Here is a 20862-nt window from a genome sequence, read left to right on the forward strand (position 1 = left end):
ACACACCCACACATTAAGTAATAGGATAGTAAAGACAAGTAGGGGCTGGAGAGATGGCTCAGGGGTTAGTAAGAGCACTTGTTGCTTCTTCAGAAGACACATGTTTGTTTCTCAGCATCTATGTGATGATGGTTTATAACCACTGGAAACTCCTCTTCCAGAAAACCCCACGCCTTCTGACCTCTGTGGGCACCAGGCACACAGGTGATGCATATCCATTCTTTTAGGCAACACACACGCATAAATCTTTAAAAATATAGTAGCTGAAGAGATGGTTCATTGGTTAAAGATGCTTATTGCTTTTCCAGAGGACCCAAGTTAGTTTCCCACTTACATTGGGAGGCTCATAAATGCTCTTAACTCCTAGTTAAGAGTGCGCATGTAGCTGATACACAGGCATACACACATACATTACAAAAAAAGCAAAAACAAACCTCAAATCAAAATGTCAGGCCACGCCCACATCTGCAAACAGAATCAGAACCTAAGTCTGAAAGTCTGTTTAACAAACCCACAGGGTGGTACCGACATTGTACAGGGCCTAAGCTTGACTTGGGTGCCGTGGTACTTCGGGCCTTTTCCCATGTCTCTGGGAAAAGTTCAGCAAACCCTAAGCATTTGTAGGATTTCTAGAGTAGGGAGGCTAAGAGATGCCTGTGTTTGTTTAGCCAGGCTCTGAGAGGCGCACACAGGGCTGGGAACACGGGAAGTCTAGAGCGTCCCCAGCAGCGAGCCATCCATTCTCAGGGAGCTGGAGGCCCAAGGCCTAGAAGGGAGGCCTGCTGCCGGATGGTGCACTTCACAACACGCCCTGGGCTCGTTGTGAGCCCACTCCAATCAGACTATGAATACAGGCCCCACCCCCAGACCGCCTACCCTGCCCACCCCAAGCCAGCTGTGCTTCTGATGCCCGCGCCTGGTCCCCGCACCCCATCTACTCCAGAACCCTGAGGTTCAGGTCCCACCTCTTCCAGTCAAAGTGCTCTAGGTTCTGCCCCTCTATACGCCCTACCATCTTGTCCGGCCCACTTCACTTAGGCTACGCGCCGAGCCTCCCCGTCAAAGCCCCGCCCCGAGCCAGAATCGCCCCGCCCCCCCCAGCGGAGTATGTTCAAGGCCCCGCCCCTCTACTGAAAATGAGGGCACGTGAAACTCTGGATTTCCATCTGCGCATGTGTACTCTTGTACCCTAGCCTTCAGGCATGCCCTCGCCCTGGCCGGGCTGCGTGCGCATCGCATCCCTCCTTCGTCCTACTGCGCACGCACAGCTCCGTCCCCGCCCCCTTCGGCGCTCGGGAGGCCGAGTCCGCACGAAGATGGCGGCGCCGCTCGTCCCCCTCTCACAGCAGGTATGGTGCTGGGGCGCGCAGCGGGGAGGTGCGGGCAGCGGGTGCCGCGGGAAGGGCGAGGCGTCGCGGAAGCGCGGCTTCAGGGAATGGCGGCGACGGAAGCGCGTGCTGAGGGTTCGGGCGGCGGGGGCCGGGCGGCCCTGAAGGTGACAGGCCAGCGCGGCCCGCAGACTCTCGTGCCCGGCGACCCTCCGAGAGGCTGCGAAGAGGTGGCGGGGCGCGGCCGCCGGGAGCGACTGCCCCGGCTGGGGTCAGCCCAGCTGTCTGTGGTCTGCAAGCCGCGTCGCGCTCGGTCTCCGCGGAGGTGGGCGAGGGCGGTGGGCCCAGTAGCCAGTCTTTGTCTCTCGCGGGGTCGGGCGTCGGGGCGGATGGCGTCTCTGCGTGGAGCCGCGCGGGGATCCGGGACGCGCCTGCAGCACCTCCCGCCGCCCAGCCCTCCTTCCCCAGGGAGCTGCTTCCGCTGCCTCTGCGAGATGCGAAAAGCGCGGATCCCACGCCCCCCACGGTGGGCGCTAATCCGCGTATCAATAAGAGTATCAGAAGCCATAGGGACGTGCAGAAAGCCACGAGAGGGCATCTGTGCTTCTAGGCAGAGACATTCATTCATTCTTCATCCCTCTAACGTTATCGTGTGTGGGGTCAGGTGCTGGGAGCGCAGCGTCTCCCACCGACAAGGACAAGGTCGTTGGTCTTCTGGAGGTGACACCCACAAAAATTAGAAAGTACTCCTGTCTTGCAAATTTGCCAAATTACCCGTATGTCTCCAAAACATATTATAAGCAGTTTGCTAGAATCATCTTGCACAGGGGTCATGGTTACCAGTGAGGATGCACCACCTTATGTTCAGATCTTGGCTCTAGCTCTTCCTTTTCCCGAGTGTCCTTGAAGCAAGCTTCTTAGCCACCGCACACATCAGTTACCTCATTTGGGAAATAGAGCTGTAAAATGCATTAGCAGAAGAGGAAGAACTGTGAAAGCACATTTTGCTTAATGAATTTGAAGCTCTTTTGTTACCAGTATGAATGCCAAAGCCGGTAGGAACTGATAGTCAGGTTGGTGCACCAGGCTCACCTGGTATGCAGGAGAAAGAAATACAGGATTGTAAGTCCTACAGGAACTAGTCACTCAGCAACCCTGTCAGTAAATTAACAGTGTGGAGACCAGTGGTTATTAATTAACATGTTATTACAGCACCTGTGAATGTGTTCTGCAGATGTGAGGTATGTGTTGAGATTGGAGCCTTGCTATGTTGCCCAGGTTGGCTTCCAATTCCTGGCCTCACTCCAACTAGACTTCCAAGTAGTTGGAACTGCAGGTGCTTGTGGCCATGCCTGGACATAAGCTGTCATTGTTAGTAGGCAGGTACTAACTATAGTGTAGGCTCAGGAAGAGATGTCTCAGCTAAGCCCATTTAAGGACAAGTGCTTTTGGCTGTGCTTTCCTGATAAAAGTGTGTTTGTGTGCATTCCTGTATGCAGAGGCCAGAGAACAACCTTGGTCTCTTTGGCCTAGGGTTCATCAGTTAGGGCAGCCTGTCTAGACACCAAGCCCCAGCACTTAAATTACAAGTGCACGCCAACATGTGGCACTTATATGAACTCTGAGGATAGAGCGTGGATGGGGCAAGCATGTTACTAGCCAAGCAGTCTCTAGCCCAGGCTCTACCTCTGGTTTTTGGAGAAAGATCTTTTCAAACTTTCTAATTTTGACATTAGCCATAATTTAGATTTTTTTTCACATTTGGGCCATGGAAGTAGCTGGTAGTTATTGAATACACGGGAGTTAGATACATGCTGTCAATTTTTTCCAAAACACCAGAATATAAAGGAGGAGGTTCATGGCCAAGAAGCATGGTATTGACTCTGGCTAGCATCCCAGAAACAAAGTTCTAGGCTAGCCTGGGCTATGTAATGAGACCCTGTCTGGGGATGGGGGGAACATTCTGTTTTAACGATAAAGTAGTTAGCTGCAGGGTAGGATAGTGTTTTTGTCACAGGTGACTGATGTGAGAACATGAGTCAGTTCCTGAGATTCACCTTCTTAGAACCTTCTGGAATAGAATCTTGGTTCTCTCTTTCCGGATGTGTACCAACTTCTGACTTGTCTGCCACATGTCTCCTTGGCATTGTGACATGGCCAATTTTCTGCTCCTTGTATAGTCCAGCTGTATTGTCATGGTGTCCCTGAGGGATGTTCCTTCTTCCAGAAGCACTCTTTTCCCCCTTGTTTCCTTTCCTGATTCCTTCCCGTCTTTCAGTGGCAGCTCAGATGTCATCCTTCCCAGAGGCCTTTGCTAGTCATGACACACAGCTATGTGTGCCTCACACAACCCCACAGCCTTCCTTGTCTGCTTGTCTGTGTGTTGCCTCTGTTAGACCTATCGCCAGTGGGAGGACAGGCTGCTTGCTTGATGGACAGCACTCAGGAAGTGTTACCCAAGTGGGTAGCAGGGACTATGGCTACATCTGCAGCAGTTCCCACATGGCTTTTCTTTCCTGTGGGTGGGAACAGAAGCTGAATCAGCAGTTGAGGAGCTGCCAGCCTCCTGTGGATCATAAGTTCAGGTTATTGCCTTCTAAGCTGCTTCCCCACCATGCTTGTATTTTTATGGTGATTATCATCATCATCATCATTATTATTATTTGCACTTATTTAGTTTGTTGTGTGTGTATATGTATGTGGGCATGTGTGCCATGGTGCCTATAGCGGTCTGTGTTGATTCTCTGTGAGTCCAGAGTCTTGCTGGTTGCCCAGGCTGGCCCTAAACTTGTAGTAATTCTGCCTCAACCTCTGGAGAACTGTGATCACAGATAATACCTGACTGCTCCCTAACCCTTGTTAGCAGAAGGCCCGATCCAAAATTCCCTTGCTCCTATAGGGGCAGTGTGCTGAGGGTTGAGTTCAGGGTTTCCCATGCACTAGGCACTCACTCACTGGGAAAGCCTTACATTTATGTTTGTGGGAGTCAGAATACAACTTAGGAGTTGGTTCTCTACCTCTACCTTATTGGTCCTAGGTATCAAACTCAGGTCATCTGGACCATCTCGATGGCACTAGGTTGCCCAAACTGGCTTTGAATTCATGGCAGTTCTCCTGCCTCACCCTCCTAAGTGCTGGGGTTACAGTGTGAGCCACTTGCTCAGCTTCTATATCTGCCTTTTCCCCCTCCTGATTTATTTATATATATGTATGTGTTCCTAAGTTATGTGTACCTTGTGTGTGCAGGTGCCCATGGAGGCAACAGGGTGGTGTTAACTCCCCTAGAAGCTATATAACTGGAGTCATATAGGCTTGCTGTGGGTTTTGGGAACTGAACCTAGTATTATGATAAAGTGCGAGGGGAACTTTGCATGGGGGACCTTGGCAGGCTAGGTTGACCGAGGCAGAGGGGCATACATGCCAGGCAAACAGAGCTTAAATGAGAAGTTTTTCCAGAAAGGGGAGGGAAGGGGGAAGGAAAGATAAAAGAGGTAAAGAGACACAGACAGGACAGAAGAGAAGAGGGACACAAGGAAAAGTCTTAATCTGCCCCAGGGGAACCTAGAGGAAGAGATTGGAAAAGAGAGCAGGAAAGAGCTTATGTGGGAGGGGCCTTTGCACCTGTGTACAGACTAGAAATCATGGAACCCTGGAATGACCAGGGTACTTAACTGCCTGAGTGAATTCTGATGGGTGACGGGCAGGCAAGCATAATGCCTTACACCTAGGTCCTCTGTATGAGCAGTAAGTTTTCTTAAAGGCTAAACCATCCTTCTAGCCCTCTGCCTGCCCTTAAAGCTTAGACATAAGTGTTATTGTCACCCAGGTGTAAGCCCAGGCCCTTGGAGCCAGTCACAACAATCACAGGAAGCAGGGGGAGCATTCTGGGATACCATTTGGGTGGTTGAGGTGTTCTGAACAGAAGGGTTTGATGTGGTTGAGCTCTTCTTTCTCTGCCAGCCCCAGGAGACATTCCCTGTTGTCCTCTGCGTTCTTGTCCCCAACACCACCCTGATCATCAGACCTGCGGTTCTGCCTCCACTTCTTAAGAGCAGATTGCACATGAGTGCCAGCAAACCCAGCCTTGACCTTACTCTCCCTAATGCCAGGGACCCTTCCTGCTCTTTCAGAGGACCTGAGATAGAGCCTGAGGCCTCCGCCTCCTCCTCTCTGGTCAGGGGCTTTTGACTTCCTCCATCTCTCTGTGCCCCTCCCTTCTCTGCTTTCTCTGGTCCCAGCCTCCATGCTCAGCACTCTAAACCTGCCTCCTGCAGATGCTCCTGACACTTTCCTGCCCCTGGGGCCTACTGGGCTCTGAAATAGGCTACTTCCTGAACCTTGCAATTCTCTGGGGAGTCCAGTGGGTCCTGTTGCTGTTGCACCCCCATTAGTCTCGTTTCCTCCTTTTCTTACTACTGCCATTTCCTACCTACTCCCTTGGTCCAGAACCTTCCATGGCTCTCATTCTCTTGGCAAGGGTTTAGGGATGTAGCTCACAGGTAAAGTGCCTGTCCTCTCAAAGTGAGTCTGGTAAGCCAGCTCCCCAGACCCACTCTGCTTTTCTCTGACTCCTTTTGGCCTTGTTGACTAACTAGCTTTGCTATTCCAGTCTCATGTCCTGACCATTTTCTTCCACTCACCAACAGGCTTTGTTGTTCCTGGTGCTGTGGTGGCTACTGATTTCCCTTTTGCCCTCCTGGACCTGAGATTTCATTCTGCCTGGTACCTTCAGTGGGTTCCCTTTTCACAGTACTGGTCCTCATACAGAAGATGCCCTAGGCTAGAGGAAAGCACCTGGTCTCATGTTTTCCAGGAGATTTGGAGACACTTTCTTGAACCACATGCCATGGTTGTAGGTTTTGAATGTTTCTGGTGCTGTGGATGAAACCCAGGCCCTTGTACATTCTAGGTGGTGCTCTACTGGCAAGCTATGCCCCAGCATCTCTAGCAAGACTGTTTTTTTTTTTTGCATGGAAAGAAACTGAGGCCCACAGTTATCAGATGACTTGTGATCTTCCACACAGCCTGCTAGGTATCCTGCCCAGAGCCCTGGGCCAGGCTAGTGTGTCTGAAGTGAATGTTGAGGGCCTGAGGACACTCATTTGTCCCCTTGTGCCTGTGTTATTTTCAGGGCTCTTAATCTTTCTGGACAGAGATGGCTTGATGGACAGAGAACAGGGGCCTAGGGGCAGATTTGACCCTCTCCTGGAAAAGCCACAATCCTCCGGTTACTTTGCTGACCTGAGTTGCTTGCTTTTTGCTGACTCCTGAGGCCCTGGCAGCAAAATTCTATGCTTGCTTCCTCAGCCCCAGTTCCCATGCCTGTCTTTGAGCCTGGGTCACCTGCTCTGAGGAGCCAAGTGCCTGTCTGCCTGAGATGCTCTTGGGGAGCTGAGCATCACTTTCTGACCTCTAGACTGTGTTGTCAGCCATACTGTCAACAGTACCATGGGTTGTACAATTGACCTCCTCAGCTTGGCTTTCCTGGAGCAGCCAAGTGTTTCTATAGAAAGCTATTCCACGCAGTGGTTCTAGATGGGCAGCCTCTCAGCCAGCATTAGGGAGGCAAAGGCAAGATTTCTGTGAATTGTGGTTCCTGGTCAGGCAGAACTACATAGTTAAACCTGACTAAACAAAAACAATATACGTCAAGAGAGAGAAGAGGGGAGGGGGCTGTACCTTGGGTTGCTGAGTTAATTATCTGGGTCACTCTGTACATTGCTGTGTTTGTTTACTATGTAGAGGGGTAAGCTGAGTCGGAACAGTCTGGTCCCTGGATAGCTGGGGTTGTGCCTGGTAGCCTTACCTGGCTAGGCTGACCCAGCTCTTTCTATTGTGCTGCAGTTTCCTGTACTGAAAGGTTTCCAGGTACCAATAGACATTGATGTCGCTGGCTGCCTGCAGTAACTGCTCCTCAGAGCACCTGCTTGTTGCTTATATCATTGTACTTTTAAAAAGATAGCATTTACATATTTGTGTATATTTGTGTGGGCATGAGTGTGCCACCACTGAGTGTGGTCAGAGGACAACTTGTAGGAATCAGTTTTTTTCCTGCTGTGTAGGCCTCAGGCTTGGCTTTACCTGTGGAGCCATCCATCTGGGCATCTTTATGTTTTGTATACATTGTGTACATTTTGGTGGAGAGGGTTAAGATAGGTATTTCAGTCTGGGCAGGCGTTGGTGGCACACCCAGAGGCAGGTGGATCTCTGTGAGTTCGAGTCCATCCTGGTTTACAGAGCTAGTTCCAGGACAGGCTCCAAAGCCATACAGAGAAACCCTGTCTCAAAACAACAAAAAAAAAAGGTATTTCACCTGGTCTTGTCTTGAACTTGCCATCTTCCCTTCTCACTTCCTGAGTGCTGGCATGATTGCTAGCACCTGCCATTCTATGTATCTCTTTGACTGGGTGACTTATAGGGATAGGTGGAAGGTGTTTTGGTAAATAGGACATGGTGTGCCTGGACTGCAGACGAGTCCTGGACAAAAGGCAGACAGGCAGCTGCTTGTCTAGAGCTGGCTGAGGCCAGTGGTTGCAGCAGGAGTAACACCTACCCACTGTCCTCAGGCAGGGCCACAGCTTGCTGCTGGACAGGGTGGTGGCCCAATGGTCCAGCATAAAATCCCTGTGGAGTTTAAGTAAATAGCCATTGTGGCTGATATGGGCTTTCAAGCTACTGGGTGGCACACCAAGGTTCCCATCTCCAGCACTGCCTGTCCTGTGGGCTTCCCTGGGGCCTTTGTACCTGCATTTGTACCTGCAGTGGCCCTTCTGGATACCCTTCCCCTTCTCCCTGCTCAGCTGCTCTTCCTCCACAGCTGGGCTGTCTCTTCAGGGAACCTTTTCTCACAAATGGCTGGCTGGTGTGATGGTTATCTTGCGCTTTGTCACATGCCTTTTTGTGATCCCTGTATTTTGTTTGTTTTGAGACAGGGCTTCTCTGTGTAGCTTTGGAGCCTGTCCTGGAATTCACTCTGCAGTAACCTGGCCTCGAACTCAGAGATCCGCTTGCTTCTGCCTCTGGCCTAGCTGACTCCTATATTCTTGCAATCTCTGTCTCATTAAAAAACAAACTATGGTGATACTTTGTTTATGATGTAACATATAAAGCTTACCTGAAGATCAGAGTGCAAAGCTAGCTGCACTAGCTAGCCAACGAGGCCAGGCAGTGGTGGCACACACCTTTAATCCCAGCACTCAGAAGACAGAGGCAAACAGATCTCTGTTCAAGGCCACCCTGACCTACAAGAAGTTGATCCAGTTTAAAAGAGAAACAGAGCTCACATAAAGGTGATCTCAGCACTAGAGAGGAATATAAGCTGGGGAGGAGACAGGAGCTCAGTGCAGTCTGAGGATGCATGCAGTCTGAGGTTCAGTGAATCAACCCCTTCAGTCTGAGCATTGGTAGAGGTGAGAACTCTCTAGTGGCTGGCCGCTTTACTTTTCTGATCTTCAGTTTAGCCCCAATATCTGTCTGTGGGTTTTCATTATTCATGCTACAACAAACAAAACATCTTTTGAGTCAGGCTGTCATGGAGCCCAGGCTGGCCTGGAACTTACTGTGTAGAGGAGGATGGCAGTCTGATCTCCTGGACCCTGCCTCCCAGGTGTTGGGATGACAAGCATGCAACACCATAACCATAGTATGTAGTGCTGAGGATGGACTCCATAGTCTCATGCATGCTAAGACAGTGGTCTACCAACTGAATTATATAGCCCTGGCATTTTAAAGACATTTACTTTGAGGCAGGCTCTCCCAGTGTAGCTCAGACTGACCTCAAAGTTTTCACCTCCACGTGTCAGTCTCCTGAGTAGCTGGGTGGCCATAGCAGCCTCTGTGCCTGGCTTGGGATTTCTTCAGTAGAGTAATAAGCACATGATGTGTTACCTACCTCTGTTGCCCATGCCTTTTTACTTGTCCTGTATCCCAGGGCCTGACTGTTGCTCACTGCCGAGCTGTTAGGGGATTTGAGAAACACTGGACGGGGCTGTATTGGGGGGAGCACTGCCACAGGCAATGTCAGGTGTGGGTATGCAGTGGCAGAGGGCTTCAGGAAGAGCAGTGGAACTTCACCTGTGGAAGGGATACGATCAGATGAAGCAGTAGCAGCTGGGCGTTGGTGGTGCACACCTTTATCCCCAGCACTGGGGAGGCAGAGGCAGGTGGATCTCTGTGAGTTCAAGGCCAGCCTGGTCTACAGAGCAAGTTCCAGGACAGCTTCCAAAGCCATAGAGAGACCCTGTCTGGAAAAAACAAAAAAAAAAAAAAAAAAAACAAACAAAAAGTAGCCATAGGGCATGCAGACTAGCCCTCTGAGCTCCAGGGCAGCCACAGCCCCTCTTACCTCTGCATTACCTCTTTAGCATTGCCATCCATTGGACGGTGGAAAGGACCTTATCACAGGGAATTAGCCTACCCTTACTTCTGTCCCCAGCCCTTATTTTTCTGGTGCTGGAAATGGAAACCACCGATTTACAGATGTTAGGATGTTTATCTTTGCTGGAAAATAAAATTGAAATGCACACTCCTTTTGGATTAGAGGGCTAGTTTTCAGGCTGGTGTATGTCTGCAATATTAAGCAGCATTATCTCTCCCGTTGAGCTAGATGAGCTCTCAGGTCCCCTCCCTGTCAGTGTTGGTATCTTAGAAACAGCTGAACTCTGGTGGGATCTGGAAGGTATTTGCCTCTTGGGTTTGTTTCTTAGGTAGGGTCTCTGAGGCTGTCCCCATTACTCCTGGGGGTTTTGGAACCTTTTGGGTGGGTGGGGCTGGTAGTCTTGGCCAGCTGTATCTGCTGAGCACCCTGGACCATGGCCTCTCTCAGGCCAAATTCTTTCATTTGAGGGCTCATAGCTTAGTGACAGGTGTGTGCCTAGTGTTTAGAGGCCTTGAGTTCCAACTCCCCCTCCCTCCTCCCATCAACTCCAACTCTCACAGTTGCAAGGAGAAGGGGCCAGGACAGGTATCGCCATGAATCAGACCTTAAGTACTCCTTTCCTCAGTTCTGTGCCCAGGACATAGGGCTAGGAAAGAGGCTTTGCTCTGGGGCTGAGGGAAGTGGAGAACAGTCATTCCTAGCACTCAGCACAGGAATCATTTGTGACACACAGGGATGATAGCATCTGGATGTTTGGTGGACCTCAGAGGGTAGAGAGGAAGGATGGAGTGCTACTGTGAGCATGCGTGACTGAAAGTGGTGATTGGATGTGTCAGTGTGAGTTTGTGCATGAAAGCACTAACTCACGTGGTCTCTTTAGGGTTTTCTGTCATTGAGATGGGCTTTCAGTAGAGACTGAGCCTGAGACTAGGACCTGCCTCTCTCATCAGGTGGGGCCTCTGCAGGGGAGAGGCTGTGTCCTCCTTGGCCTAGTCCTTGGTCGTGTGTCCTTGCTTTTGGAATGGTGAGATCTCTGAGTGTGGAGAGGCATTGTGCTAGCAAGTGGGCCAGGCAGGGGGGTACTGGCTTAAGCTCTTTCTTGTCTAGACACAGCTTTGACCCTGAGCCTTAGCTCAAGATGCTGGAGCTCAGGGCCTGCTGTCTGAGGAATCAGGCAGTAACTGGCCAGTGACCAGGGCTAGTGATTGCCTACAATGGGAAGGAGGTGACAGACTGACCTTGCAAGGTTCGGTGGGATTGAGGCATCCTGCCAGATTGGAAGCACCCCAGGAGGGGGCCAGATGCTTTCAAACCCAAGTCCTGAGCCCTGTGTTCAGGTAGGTAGGGTACAGCAGGCCAGGTGGGGGTAGGGAGTCAAGATGACAGCCCAGGGCCATGAAGGAAAGGGGTTTCTCAAGGCCGAGGGCATCCTCTACAGAGAGTGCTGTACAGATGCACTTCTCCAGAAGGTGGCCTTGGGCGTGACCGGCAAGTCTGCTGAGGTGCCCTCTAGGGTGATCACCCCCAGACTTTCCAGGGTGCTGCTCAAGCATAGGCAGAGTGCGGGAGTTTGGTCTTTGAGCTGGGTGGTGAGCTGTGTAGTGTCTGGAGACTGAGAAGGCACAGCTTCTGGGTAGTGCTCTTTGGCATCTGTTGAATGTCCCCTGGATAGACAGAGTCTGCTTTTCTACTGCCCCAGTGCTTTAATGGCATCCTGCTCAGTCACTTCTGTATAGCAGCTTCTGCTAGGGTGATGACCACTCTCTGTTCACTGCATTTCCTTCTGCATACTGAGTCTGGGAGGCCAGTCTTTCTAGGAGCTGCAGTGCACCTGGCCCTGAGGTCTACAGCTTTGTTACCCAGCATGTGCTCTTCTGCTGGGATGAATCCTACACCAGCTCCTTAATCATTGTTGCTGTTGTTGGGTTTTACTGTGTAGTTCAAGCTGACCTGAACTTCCCTACTGCTGGGATGATGTGTGTCATGACACTTGGCTTCTGTCTGACCTCCTGCAGAGGCCTGCACTTGCTTGGTCTGTGGATCCATTGCCCCAGCCTTGAAGCCCCTCACTGTGCTACACAGTCCCTGTCTGTCACCCTGGACTCCCTTTGCCTTAGGCTGACCTTCATGAAGCCCAGAGCACTGTGGTGTACACTGCATCCTTATTGTTGCATGCACATGTTGAGTGAGCAAGGGAGGAGTGTTGGAGCCAAGGGCCTGCCTCTGTTTGTGGGGGATCATCTGCAGAGGTTTGGAAAAGCTTGAGTGGAAGCAGGATAGAAGGGTGTTTCTAGGGATAGGATAAGCTTCCACTTTGAGCCATGTGATGTGAATGAATCAGTATAGCCAAGGACCACAAGGCCTTGGTGGTAGGATGTGGAGACTGAGGCCCACTGTCCTAGGGTTGCCTAGCAATCCAGGGCTGGGCTAGTAAGGGAATCTACATCTGTTGGGTGAAGTTGGCCTCTGCACAGGGAATGTTTGCTTTAGCTCAGGCTTGCCTACAACTCACAACCAGCCTCCTGCTTTAGCCTCCCAAGTGATAGGCATGTGCCACCACATCAGGCTGGGACTCCTTGCCTTCGTGAGGCCGACTGGGATAGGTGGAGGGGCTGGCAGAGCCAGATAGGCTGTCTGAAGGTGGGCTTATCTCAGAAAGCTGTGCAAGTGACCTTTTCCCTCAGGGTCATTTCTTGTAGTGGAGGCTGGGATCCAAGGTCCCCTGGTAGCAATTGATGCTCTCAACTCTTGCATCTGAGCTCTGGTAGTGTGGAACAGTTTTCCCACTGTGTTCCACACAGGGAAGGCAACTGGCCTCCTCTGGTTGGGGTGGGAATCTAAAGATCTTCCTGACTGACCCTACTTTTATCTTGTCCCCTTTTCTGTTCTGTGGACAGAGAAAGATGGCCCAAATTTGGAATACCACAGAACATGGAAGAAGCTATCCAAGAAAGGCCTGTCGTTGTGGGCCCCACCCTGCCATGCTTAGTTTTCAGTCTTTGATCTTTTTTTGTTGTTCTGGGGATGGAAGCAGGACCTTGGCTGCAGCCTGTAGGGCTGTGGGCTCCATGTCACCTGGCCAGTCTTTGGCATCTGTGTCCTGGGCTTAGGCACCCTTTCTGCTATGCTGTCACTCCAGTCATTACTGGTTTGGTCAGGCCTCAGCTGCCTGTCCATCTATTTCTGACTCCATGAGGGAAAACAGCTCTCTCTCCCTTCCTGCCCTGCACATCTGGATAGGTTTTTCTGGTGGACTCTGGGCCACTCCTATACCTGGGGGTACAGATGTGTGAGTTCCTGTTTGCAGTGCTAGTGCTGGAACCCAGGACCTCCCCACAGACTCAGCACTCCTCCCCCATAAACTTCAGCCCTGCCCAGAAAGGTTGCTGTTTGCTGTTAGACAAAAGCCTGTTCCTATTGGTGGAAAAGTTCTCTTCTCTCTTAACACCTGCAGGTTTGAGGCCTATACACACTAGAGGGAGAGGAAGGGCAGAGGGATGACATGAGCTCGCCGCAGGTAGCCATGCTCTATTGCCTCAGTGCTGTCCTACAAGCTCTTCATCCAGCCACATGCACACAGTTTTTTGTGTTTTGCTTTTCATTGAGGAGTCAGAGGTCACTATGTGACCCAAGCTGGCCTGGAGTGCATCATCTCCTGCTTCAGCCTCAGCTCCCTGGGATACAGGCAGGTACCACCATGCCCACTCAGACCCATATCTTTAATTCCAAGATTGTCTTTTTGTTTTTTGAGATGGTATTGCAGTTGGCTGAGGATGATCTCTGACTTGAGGGTATAGCTAAGAATGACTTTGACCTTGACATGCATGTGCTTGTGTGTGTGTGTACAGACACAAACCAAACATTGAGGTTGTTGTAGTCAAGTGGCAGCTATGGCAGTGATGCAGAGATCCATGGGTCACTTTCCCCTCCCCACTCCACTTTTCCCCTCTTCCTTCTAAATTCCCCAGCAGTCAGCAGCCAGCTGTTGCTTGGCTTTAACCTGGTGGTTATACAGTGAGGAGTCCACTTTTTTGGGATTAGCCTCTTGTGCTCAGTCTCTGGTTGTTGGCTGTGGCCATAGGGTTTGTGTGGTGGTTTTTTACATTAGCCTGTTCTGTTTTGTTGGTATGTTTTGCACTTTGGTCCATGATCTATTTTTCGCTTTAATTTTTTTGTGTGTTGGTGTGTATCCAGGTGCCCATGTGTGCTCATATGTGTAGAGGCTGACAGAGTAATGTTGGATACCTCCCTCTATTTCTCTCAACCTTGTCTTTAAATTTTTTAAATTAAATGTAAGTTTGTCCACAAGAGTGTCACAGTGCTTCCTTCTGTGGAGGTCAGAGGTTGGCTTCTATCCTAGAGGTTCCAGGGATCAAACTAAGGTTGTCAGGCTTGGACAGGTGCCTTTACTGGCTGAGCCATATCAGGCTCAACCTTATCTTTTGACAGCCTCTGAGCAGACACGGCTGCCCACTCAGCTATGGGACCTGTGTCCCCTCACTAGAGTTACAGATGGCTTCAACCACATCCAGCCTTTTCTTTTTCAATTTTATTTTTTCTTTTAAATGTGTGTGCTGGGGATCTGAGTCAAGTCTCCATACTTGCACAGCAGGCAGCTTACCGCTGAGTAGCTTCTCCAGTCCAGAACTGTGCTTGCTCCCAGCTCCTCTCCTTCCTTGTTCCTTTCCCCCTGTCTCCTTCCCGCTTGTTGAGCTAAATCCTAGCCTTCAAATGTGTTTTGGGGTAGGGATTGGAGTGCTGGGCCTAGGCTCTCTTAGAGCTAGTAATTCCCCTGCCTCAGCCTCCAGCTTCTAAGAACTGGTTTGAGTGGCGAGTCTTCTAGCTGTGTCTAACACGTCCCATCAGTGTTTACTGATTTGACCCTGTAAGAGCCTTGGTGCGGCTCCAGCAGACAGATGGAGGTATACTGACTGGACAGCTGTAGTGTTGTTCAGCTGTGTTGGGTTTTTGGCAGCCCCCCTGTTCTTGGGAACCTGACTACCCTCCCACCAGTAGTTCTGCCAGGCCTTGTCTTTGCTGTGTGAGCCACGCCATGGAATTTTAGTTTGCATTTCTGTGCTGGTTCATGGTGTCCAACATCTTTGCACTTTTCCCCATGTGTATCTTTAATGAAATGGCCATTGTGTCTTTTGCTACTCATTGAGCAGTACTGTGTAGGAAGGTGAGTGCCCTGCGGGTGAGCTCCCCCCATCTGTTTGTTTGTTTTATTTTATGTGCGTTGTCAGGGTGTTGGATCCTCTGGGACTGTAGTTACAGATGATTGTAAGCAGCCATTTGGGTGCTGGGAGTTGAATTTGGGTCCTCTGGAAGAGCAGCCAGTGCTCTGAACTGCCAAGCCATCTCTCCAGCCCCATCTCTCACTGTTCTTCTGTGAACGTTTGAATTTAGGAAATTTGAGTTAAACTTTACCTTTGGGTCAGGTATAAGAACTCTTCCCCCCCCGTCTCTCTCTGTGTACCCCGGCTGTCCTGGAACTCACTCTATAGACCAGGCTGTCCTCAAACTCTGATCCGAGTGCTGGGATTAAAGGCTTGCAGCACCACTGCCCAGCATAAAGAACTCATTTTTATTTGTTGTTCCAGTGTGTGGATGGAACCTGGGTACTGTGTGTGTTCAGTAAGTGAGGCTGATGGGAAACAGGGTCATCACATCAGTAAGTGCTGGGGGTGGAACAGGCCTAAATGTGTAACCCAGGTCCTTGTACACACACAGCAGGCACCTTGGCTTCTAAAGCTTCACCTAGCCTTAGATTCTAAAGATTTTTTCCTATGCTTTCCCCCACATGTTTCATATTTTTACATTTTGCATTGAAGTCTGTAATCATTAGCATTTTCACCTGTATCACCAATACGTGGCCAACAGCTGTGGTCCATTTTGTTTCTCCAGTACCTCGCTGAAAACCACCCATTTCCTGGCTACCAAACCACCTCCTGCCCTCACAGCTTTCAGATCAGACCCTTGATGTAGCTTTTACTTCTTAGAAAAAAATTATACTTATTACTTATTTATGTTGGGGGCGCTGTAGTTTGTGTGTGTATGTAGGTCAGAGGACAATTTGTAGGTGTAGGGGGTCAGACTCAGGTTGTCAGGCTTAGTGGCAAGCTCCTTTCCATTGAGCCATCTCATCTACTCTGCTTTTTGTTAGACTATTTTGGCTCTTTCTCTGGTCTTGCCTAGGTCCTGCCACTGCTTCAGCCCCAAATAAGCACACAGATACTATATTATAAAACTGTTGGCTGATAGTTTAGGCTTCTTATTGGCTATCTCTGTCCTATTTATTAGCCCATATCTATTAATCTAAGTATTTCCACATGGTCTTTTCTTACCGGAGAAGGGTCCAGACCTTTGGCGGCCTACATGGTAACTCCTCTGGTGGACCTCTCTGCCTACCTTTCCCAGAATTATCCTTGTTCTAGTCCTGCCTATTTTCCTGCCTCAGTGGATAGACAGTGTTTTATTCATCAACCAATAAGAGAAACATCTATACAGAAGGACATCCCCTATCCTTAGACTCCATTGGAACAGGGCTGGGAGTGTGGCCCAGTGGTGGATCCTAGCATGTGTCAGATTTAGTGTTCCACACTGGCATTGCAAACATGGGGTTATCAGGCAGAGCAGTGTAATGATGTAATCCCAGTGCTTTAGAGGCTAAGGCAGGATGGTTGCTGGTAGCTGAGGCCAGCCTGGGCTGCACACTGAGTTCAAGGCTAGCCTTGGCTACCTAATGACATCCTGTCACAAAAATGCCATAATAATAATAATGAGCAAACAGATCCATTTCAGTGGACAAATCTATGTGCACACTTGTGTTCTGCCCCATTACCTCTCCTTGGTTGGCATGGTTGCAGAAAGCCTTTCCATCAGACACACCTTAACTTTTCTTCCTCTTTTGCTTTACTTTTTGTGTGTGTTGGCTCTTGCAGAAGTTTATTTGAAATGTATATACTATACAGGGGCCTGTGGAGGCCAGAGGACGTGTCAGTTCCCTGGAACTGAGATTACAAATGGCTGTGAGCTTCCTGACTCATGTCTTTGTAATATCAGTATGTGCTCTTAAGCACTAAGCTGTCTCTCCAGCATCCTCCACGGGTTATTCTTTTAAAAGAGGAGGGTGACTGACAAGATGGCTCAGTAGGTAAAGACACTTGCCAAGCCTGATAACCCTAAGATCAATCCCAAGGACTCTCACAGTGGGAAAAGAGCGAGTCTTCCTAATATCCATTTCACAGTTTTAATTGAAATAGTGTTACACATGTACACACCTTTTAAATTTTAAAATAAACCATTGTTCCGATGAGATGGCTCAGCTGGTAAAAGTGCTTGGCCAACAAGCCTGATAGAGTTTGACCCCTGGTGGATGAGAGATGGCTCTCACAAAGTTGTCCTCTGACCTCTGTGCACTGGCATATACACATACCTAGGCACATATTTAGTTGTACAGCCATTCTGTATCAGTCTGAGAATGATCCCATAGTTAGGAGTCTGGGTGGAGTTTGAGGGAGTTGTTTATGCCTGCATGTCTGGGGTGCATAGGTGAGCTCCTGCACCTTTCACCTCCAGAGCAGGGCAAAGAAAGTGTGTATGACCTCTGCCTGTTCTGTTCCATGGCTGGTCTTGACTTTGCCAAGTAGACAGTAAGGTTAGTACTTTGATTCTGTAATGCAGGCTGTACATTGCTTTGCTTGAACTCCCAAATGGGAAGCACTCCTGAATCCAACAGTCCTTCACAGACATGGCTCCACAGGAAAGTGCACACCTGACCTGCTCGGATCTGCTTTCATGGAATATGGTAGGAAACTCCCTAGGCTCCTGGGAACAGCTGAGTTCTGTGTTTAGACTTGAGCCCCATTCAGGAGATAACTGATGTACTATGAAAAATACCCATAACCTGAAAGAGGCCCAAAGCCTTGTTAGCCTGGGCACCTTATGGCTTTTAACAGGATGTTCTGCCAACATAGCTGCTCATGGGGGACATTGTCCTCCTGGCCTGACCATGGCTTGCCCTTCTCAACTTTGTTTCTTTTCCTAAATTTTACTCTCCCTCCCTTCCTCTGGTGAGGATAAAACCTAGGACCTTGTCCACACAAATTGGTGTTCTACTACTGAGCTCCCGCTGTCTCTTTGGTGGCTTTTGTTTTGTTTCGTTTTTTTGAGACAGGGTTTCTCTGTGTAGCCTCGGCTGTTCTGGAACTTGCTTTATAGACCAGGCTGGCCTTGAACTCACAGAGATCTGCCTGCCTCTGCCTCCTGAATTCTGGGACTAAAGGAGTGCACTACTACCATCTGGCTTTTGTAGTTATTTGTTGCTGTCTTTGTTAATTTAAAGTTACTTTATTACTATGGGTGATGGGGGGAGCATGTGCCACAGTGTGTATATGGAGCTGTCCCTCTCCTTCCATCTTTATATAGGCCCTGGGGATTGCAGTCAGGTTACTGGGTGTGGTGATGGTGGTAGTTGGAATACCGATAGCTCATATATTTGAATGCTTAGTCACCGGGGAGTGGCGGTATTTGAAAGGATTGTAAAGATTAAGAGGTGTGGCCTTGTTGGAGGAAGTGTGTCACTGAGAGTGGGTTTTGAGGTTTCAGTAGCCCATGCCAAACCCATAGTCTCTGTCTTTCTCTACTCTGGATCAGGATGTAGCTTTCAGCTATGGATACAGCATCTGCCTGCATGTCGCCATGCTCCCTGGCATGATGATAATGCCTCTAAAACTATAAGCAAGCCCCAGTTAAATTGCTTCCTTTTGTAAGAGTTGCTGTGGTCATAGTGTCTCTTCAGCAGTAGAACAATGACACCAGCTTGAAGGGAAGCAGTTTTGCCCATTGGGCCATTTGTCAGCCAATTTTTTTTTTATTGTTTTGTTTTTTTTTTTTTTTGCTTCCCCCTCCCAACCTCCCCCCCCCCCCAAGACAGGGTCTCACTACCCTGGCTGTCCTGGAACTTATTATGTAGACCAGGCTGGTCTTCATCTTGCAGAAATCCACCTGCCTCTGCCTCCTGAATGCCACTGCACCTGTTTGCCAGCCCCATTTTTTAATGAAAACAAAAAACCACTTTTTTTTTTCCCCCCAGACAGGGTTTCATGTAGCTGAGATTGGCCTCCAGTCTCACTGTGTAGCTGGGATGATCTTGCTCTCCCCATCCTTCTACCTGTCCCTGCTGAATGCTGGGGTGATCAGTGTGCTTGTAGAGTTGGAGCCAGGCTTTATGTGTGCCAGGCAAGCACTCTGCCAGCCGGGCTTCAGCATCTGTCTTTTTATTGTTTTTGTGTATTTTTGAGACAGGGTCTTACTCTGTAGCCCAGGTTGGAAAGAGCCTCCAGCACAGCTGCAAGTCATACTGCCATGATCAGCTTTTCTTGCCTTTTTGCTTGTCCCTTGCTGTGAAACTCCTCACTTCCAGGCTCCTTCTTAGCTCTGACCTGGCCTAGAGAGAACTGCTGCTCTGGGGCCAAACATACCCATGTAGTGGAGTCTCATTTCTGCCATGCTCTTGCCATGTGACAGATCTGGTGTCCTCACCCAGAGCACAGGCCAGCATGCACTGAGGGTATGGCTGGGTTGACAAGATTAGCACTCACACTTTTGCAAGCTGTGCTTTGATTCATGTCTAGGCTTCCATGTGAAACTTGAGACTGCCCCTTCCTCCTGTGCCCAGGGCAGCTGGGGTTGGGTTGAGTATGGGCTCCCTGGGGGACAGTAGACTGCATCTGTTTTCAGATGGCTTTGAATGCTCAGTGTCTGGCCATGGCTGCTTTGGTCTTATAAAGTGCACCATTGTGGAGCCCAAGAATGCATTTTCCCAGGTCACATGCCCATGTAGCTGTTCTACTGTCATACCTGGGCTATTTTTGCCACAGGTTAGGATCAAGTGAAAGCCTCTTCCAGCCTGGAGCTCCTGTAGCCTCAGCATTCACTGCCTGCATAGGGGAAACTCTATTGTCCCACCAGTAAACAGGAGCTAGCACATTGTCTGCCCTATTGCATTACCCTATAGGAGGACTGAATGAGGAACTCAAGGCCAGGCATGGTGGCTTTAGGAAGCTGTCTCAGCTTTAGGAAGCAGAGACAAGAGCTTGCTGAGAGTTTTAGGTCAGCATGAGATAAATTGTGAGTGCCAGATCTGCCAGGGATACTTGTTGTTGGGATTTTCTTTTACTCTGGTCCCATGTTGGAATGCCAAAATGTTGTTGGTTGTTTTTTGTTCTTTGGCTCTTTTAGGCTTTTAACTTAAATTGACCTGTCTAACTATTGCCTCTGGGATTTTTCCTTTTCTTTTAGTATATCTTAATTTCACTTTTATGCTGTGGTTGGCCCCTGATGCCTTCCTCTCCGTATTCTATTTTGCTCTTTCTTCTCTTCCAAGATTTCCCCTATTTATTCTTTCTGCCTGCCAGCCCTGCCAGTCCTTCTTCTTGCCTCATTGTTAGACCATTGGGGTGTTTTAGACAGGCATAGTAACACAGCTTCACAGAGTTAAACAAATGCAACATAAAAGAATGCAACACATCTTTACATCATTAAAACAAGTGTTCTACAGCATAAACAAATGTAACACTCCTTAAAATAATTTTCCACATTTCCCCCTTTATGTCTAAATAAAAATGAAAAGTTTTAACATAAAAGTACAATGAAAATATACAAATATATATAGTCAGTAATTATATTAACAATGTCCAGTCCATTTGCATTTAACAAATTCAGAGAAAATACATTACATATTTTATCTCAGTGGATCCAAAGTTTTATATCTAACTTTTTTTTTCATAATTAAAGAAAACTGCAACTGTAACTATCTAGTCTTCAACTCCATCAAAGACCCAGAAGAATGTAATCTTATGTAACAGAGACATCTTGCTTCCTGAACAATCATCCAAAGTTCCTCTGCAATGTTGGGGCATCCATCTTCAGCCTACAGGCCTAGAGTATCTGGCAAACTTTTCAGTGAAACAGGAAATTTCAAGGACTGTCATACCTTGTTTTGGCAAAGTTGGCTAATCACTTTCCTGTGTCCTGCAGACTATATGGCAAACTCTTCTATGAAAGAGGAATTTTGAAGGTCTGTCCCACCTTGTTTTGGCAAAGTTTAACAGTCTTTTTTCTGTGTGTCCTCCACGTCCAGTCTGCACAACA

The 20862-nt window shown here is 49.0% G+C and overlaps 1 protein-coding gene across 6 annotated transcripts in view; it reads left to right on the forward strand.

The window, feature by feature from the left end:
- The first annotated feature begins 1280 nt into the window (after positions 1-1280).
- The window catches only part of Eps15l1 (epidermal growth factor receptor pathway substrate 15 like 1), a 78589-nt gene continuing 59007 nt past the window's right edge, over positions 1281-20862 (forward strand). For all 6 annotated transcript variants that reach the window (XM_051178191.1, XM_051178193.1, XM_051178192.1 and 3 more), the window contains exon 1: positions 1281-1349. In XM_051178191.1, coding sequence (XP_051034148.1) covers positions 1317-1349 — 33 coding nt within the window. In that variant the 5' untranslated portion in view covers positions 1281-1316. The remainder of the gene's footprint in view (positions 1350-20862) is intronic.

Source organism: Phodopus roborovskii, unplaced genomic scaffold (genome assembly GCF_943737965.1).
Source record: "Phodopus roborovskii unplaced genomic scaffold, PHOROB, whole genome shotgun sequence".
In the NCBI taxonomy this organism is placed as follows: domain Eukaryota; kingdom Metazoa; phylum Chordata; class Mammalia; order Rodentia; family Cricetidae; genus Phodopus; species Phodopus roborovskii.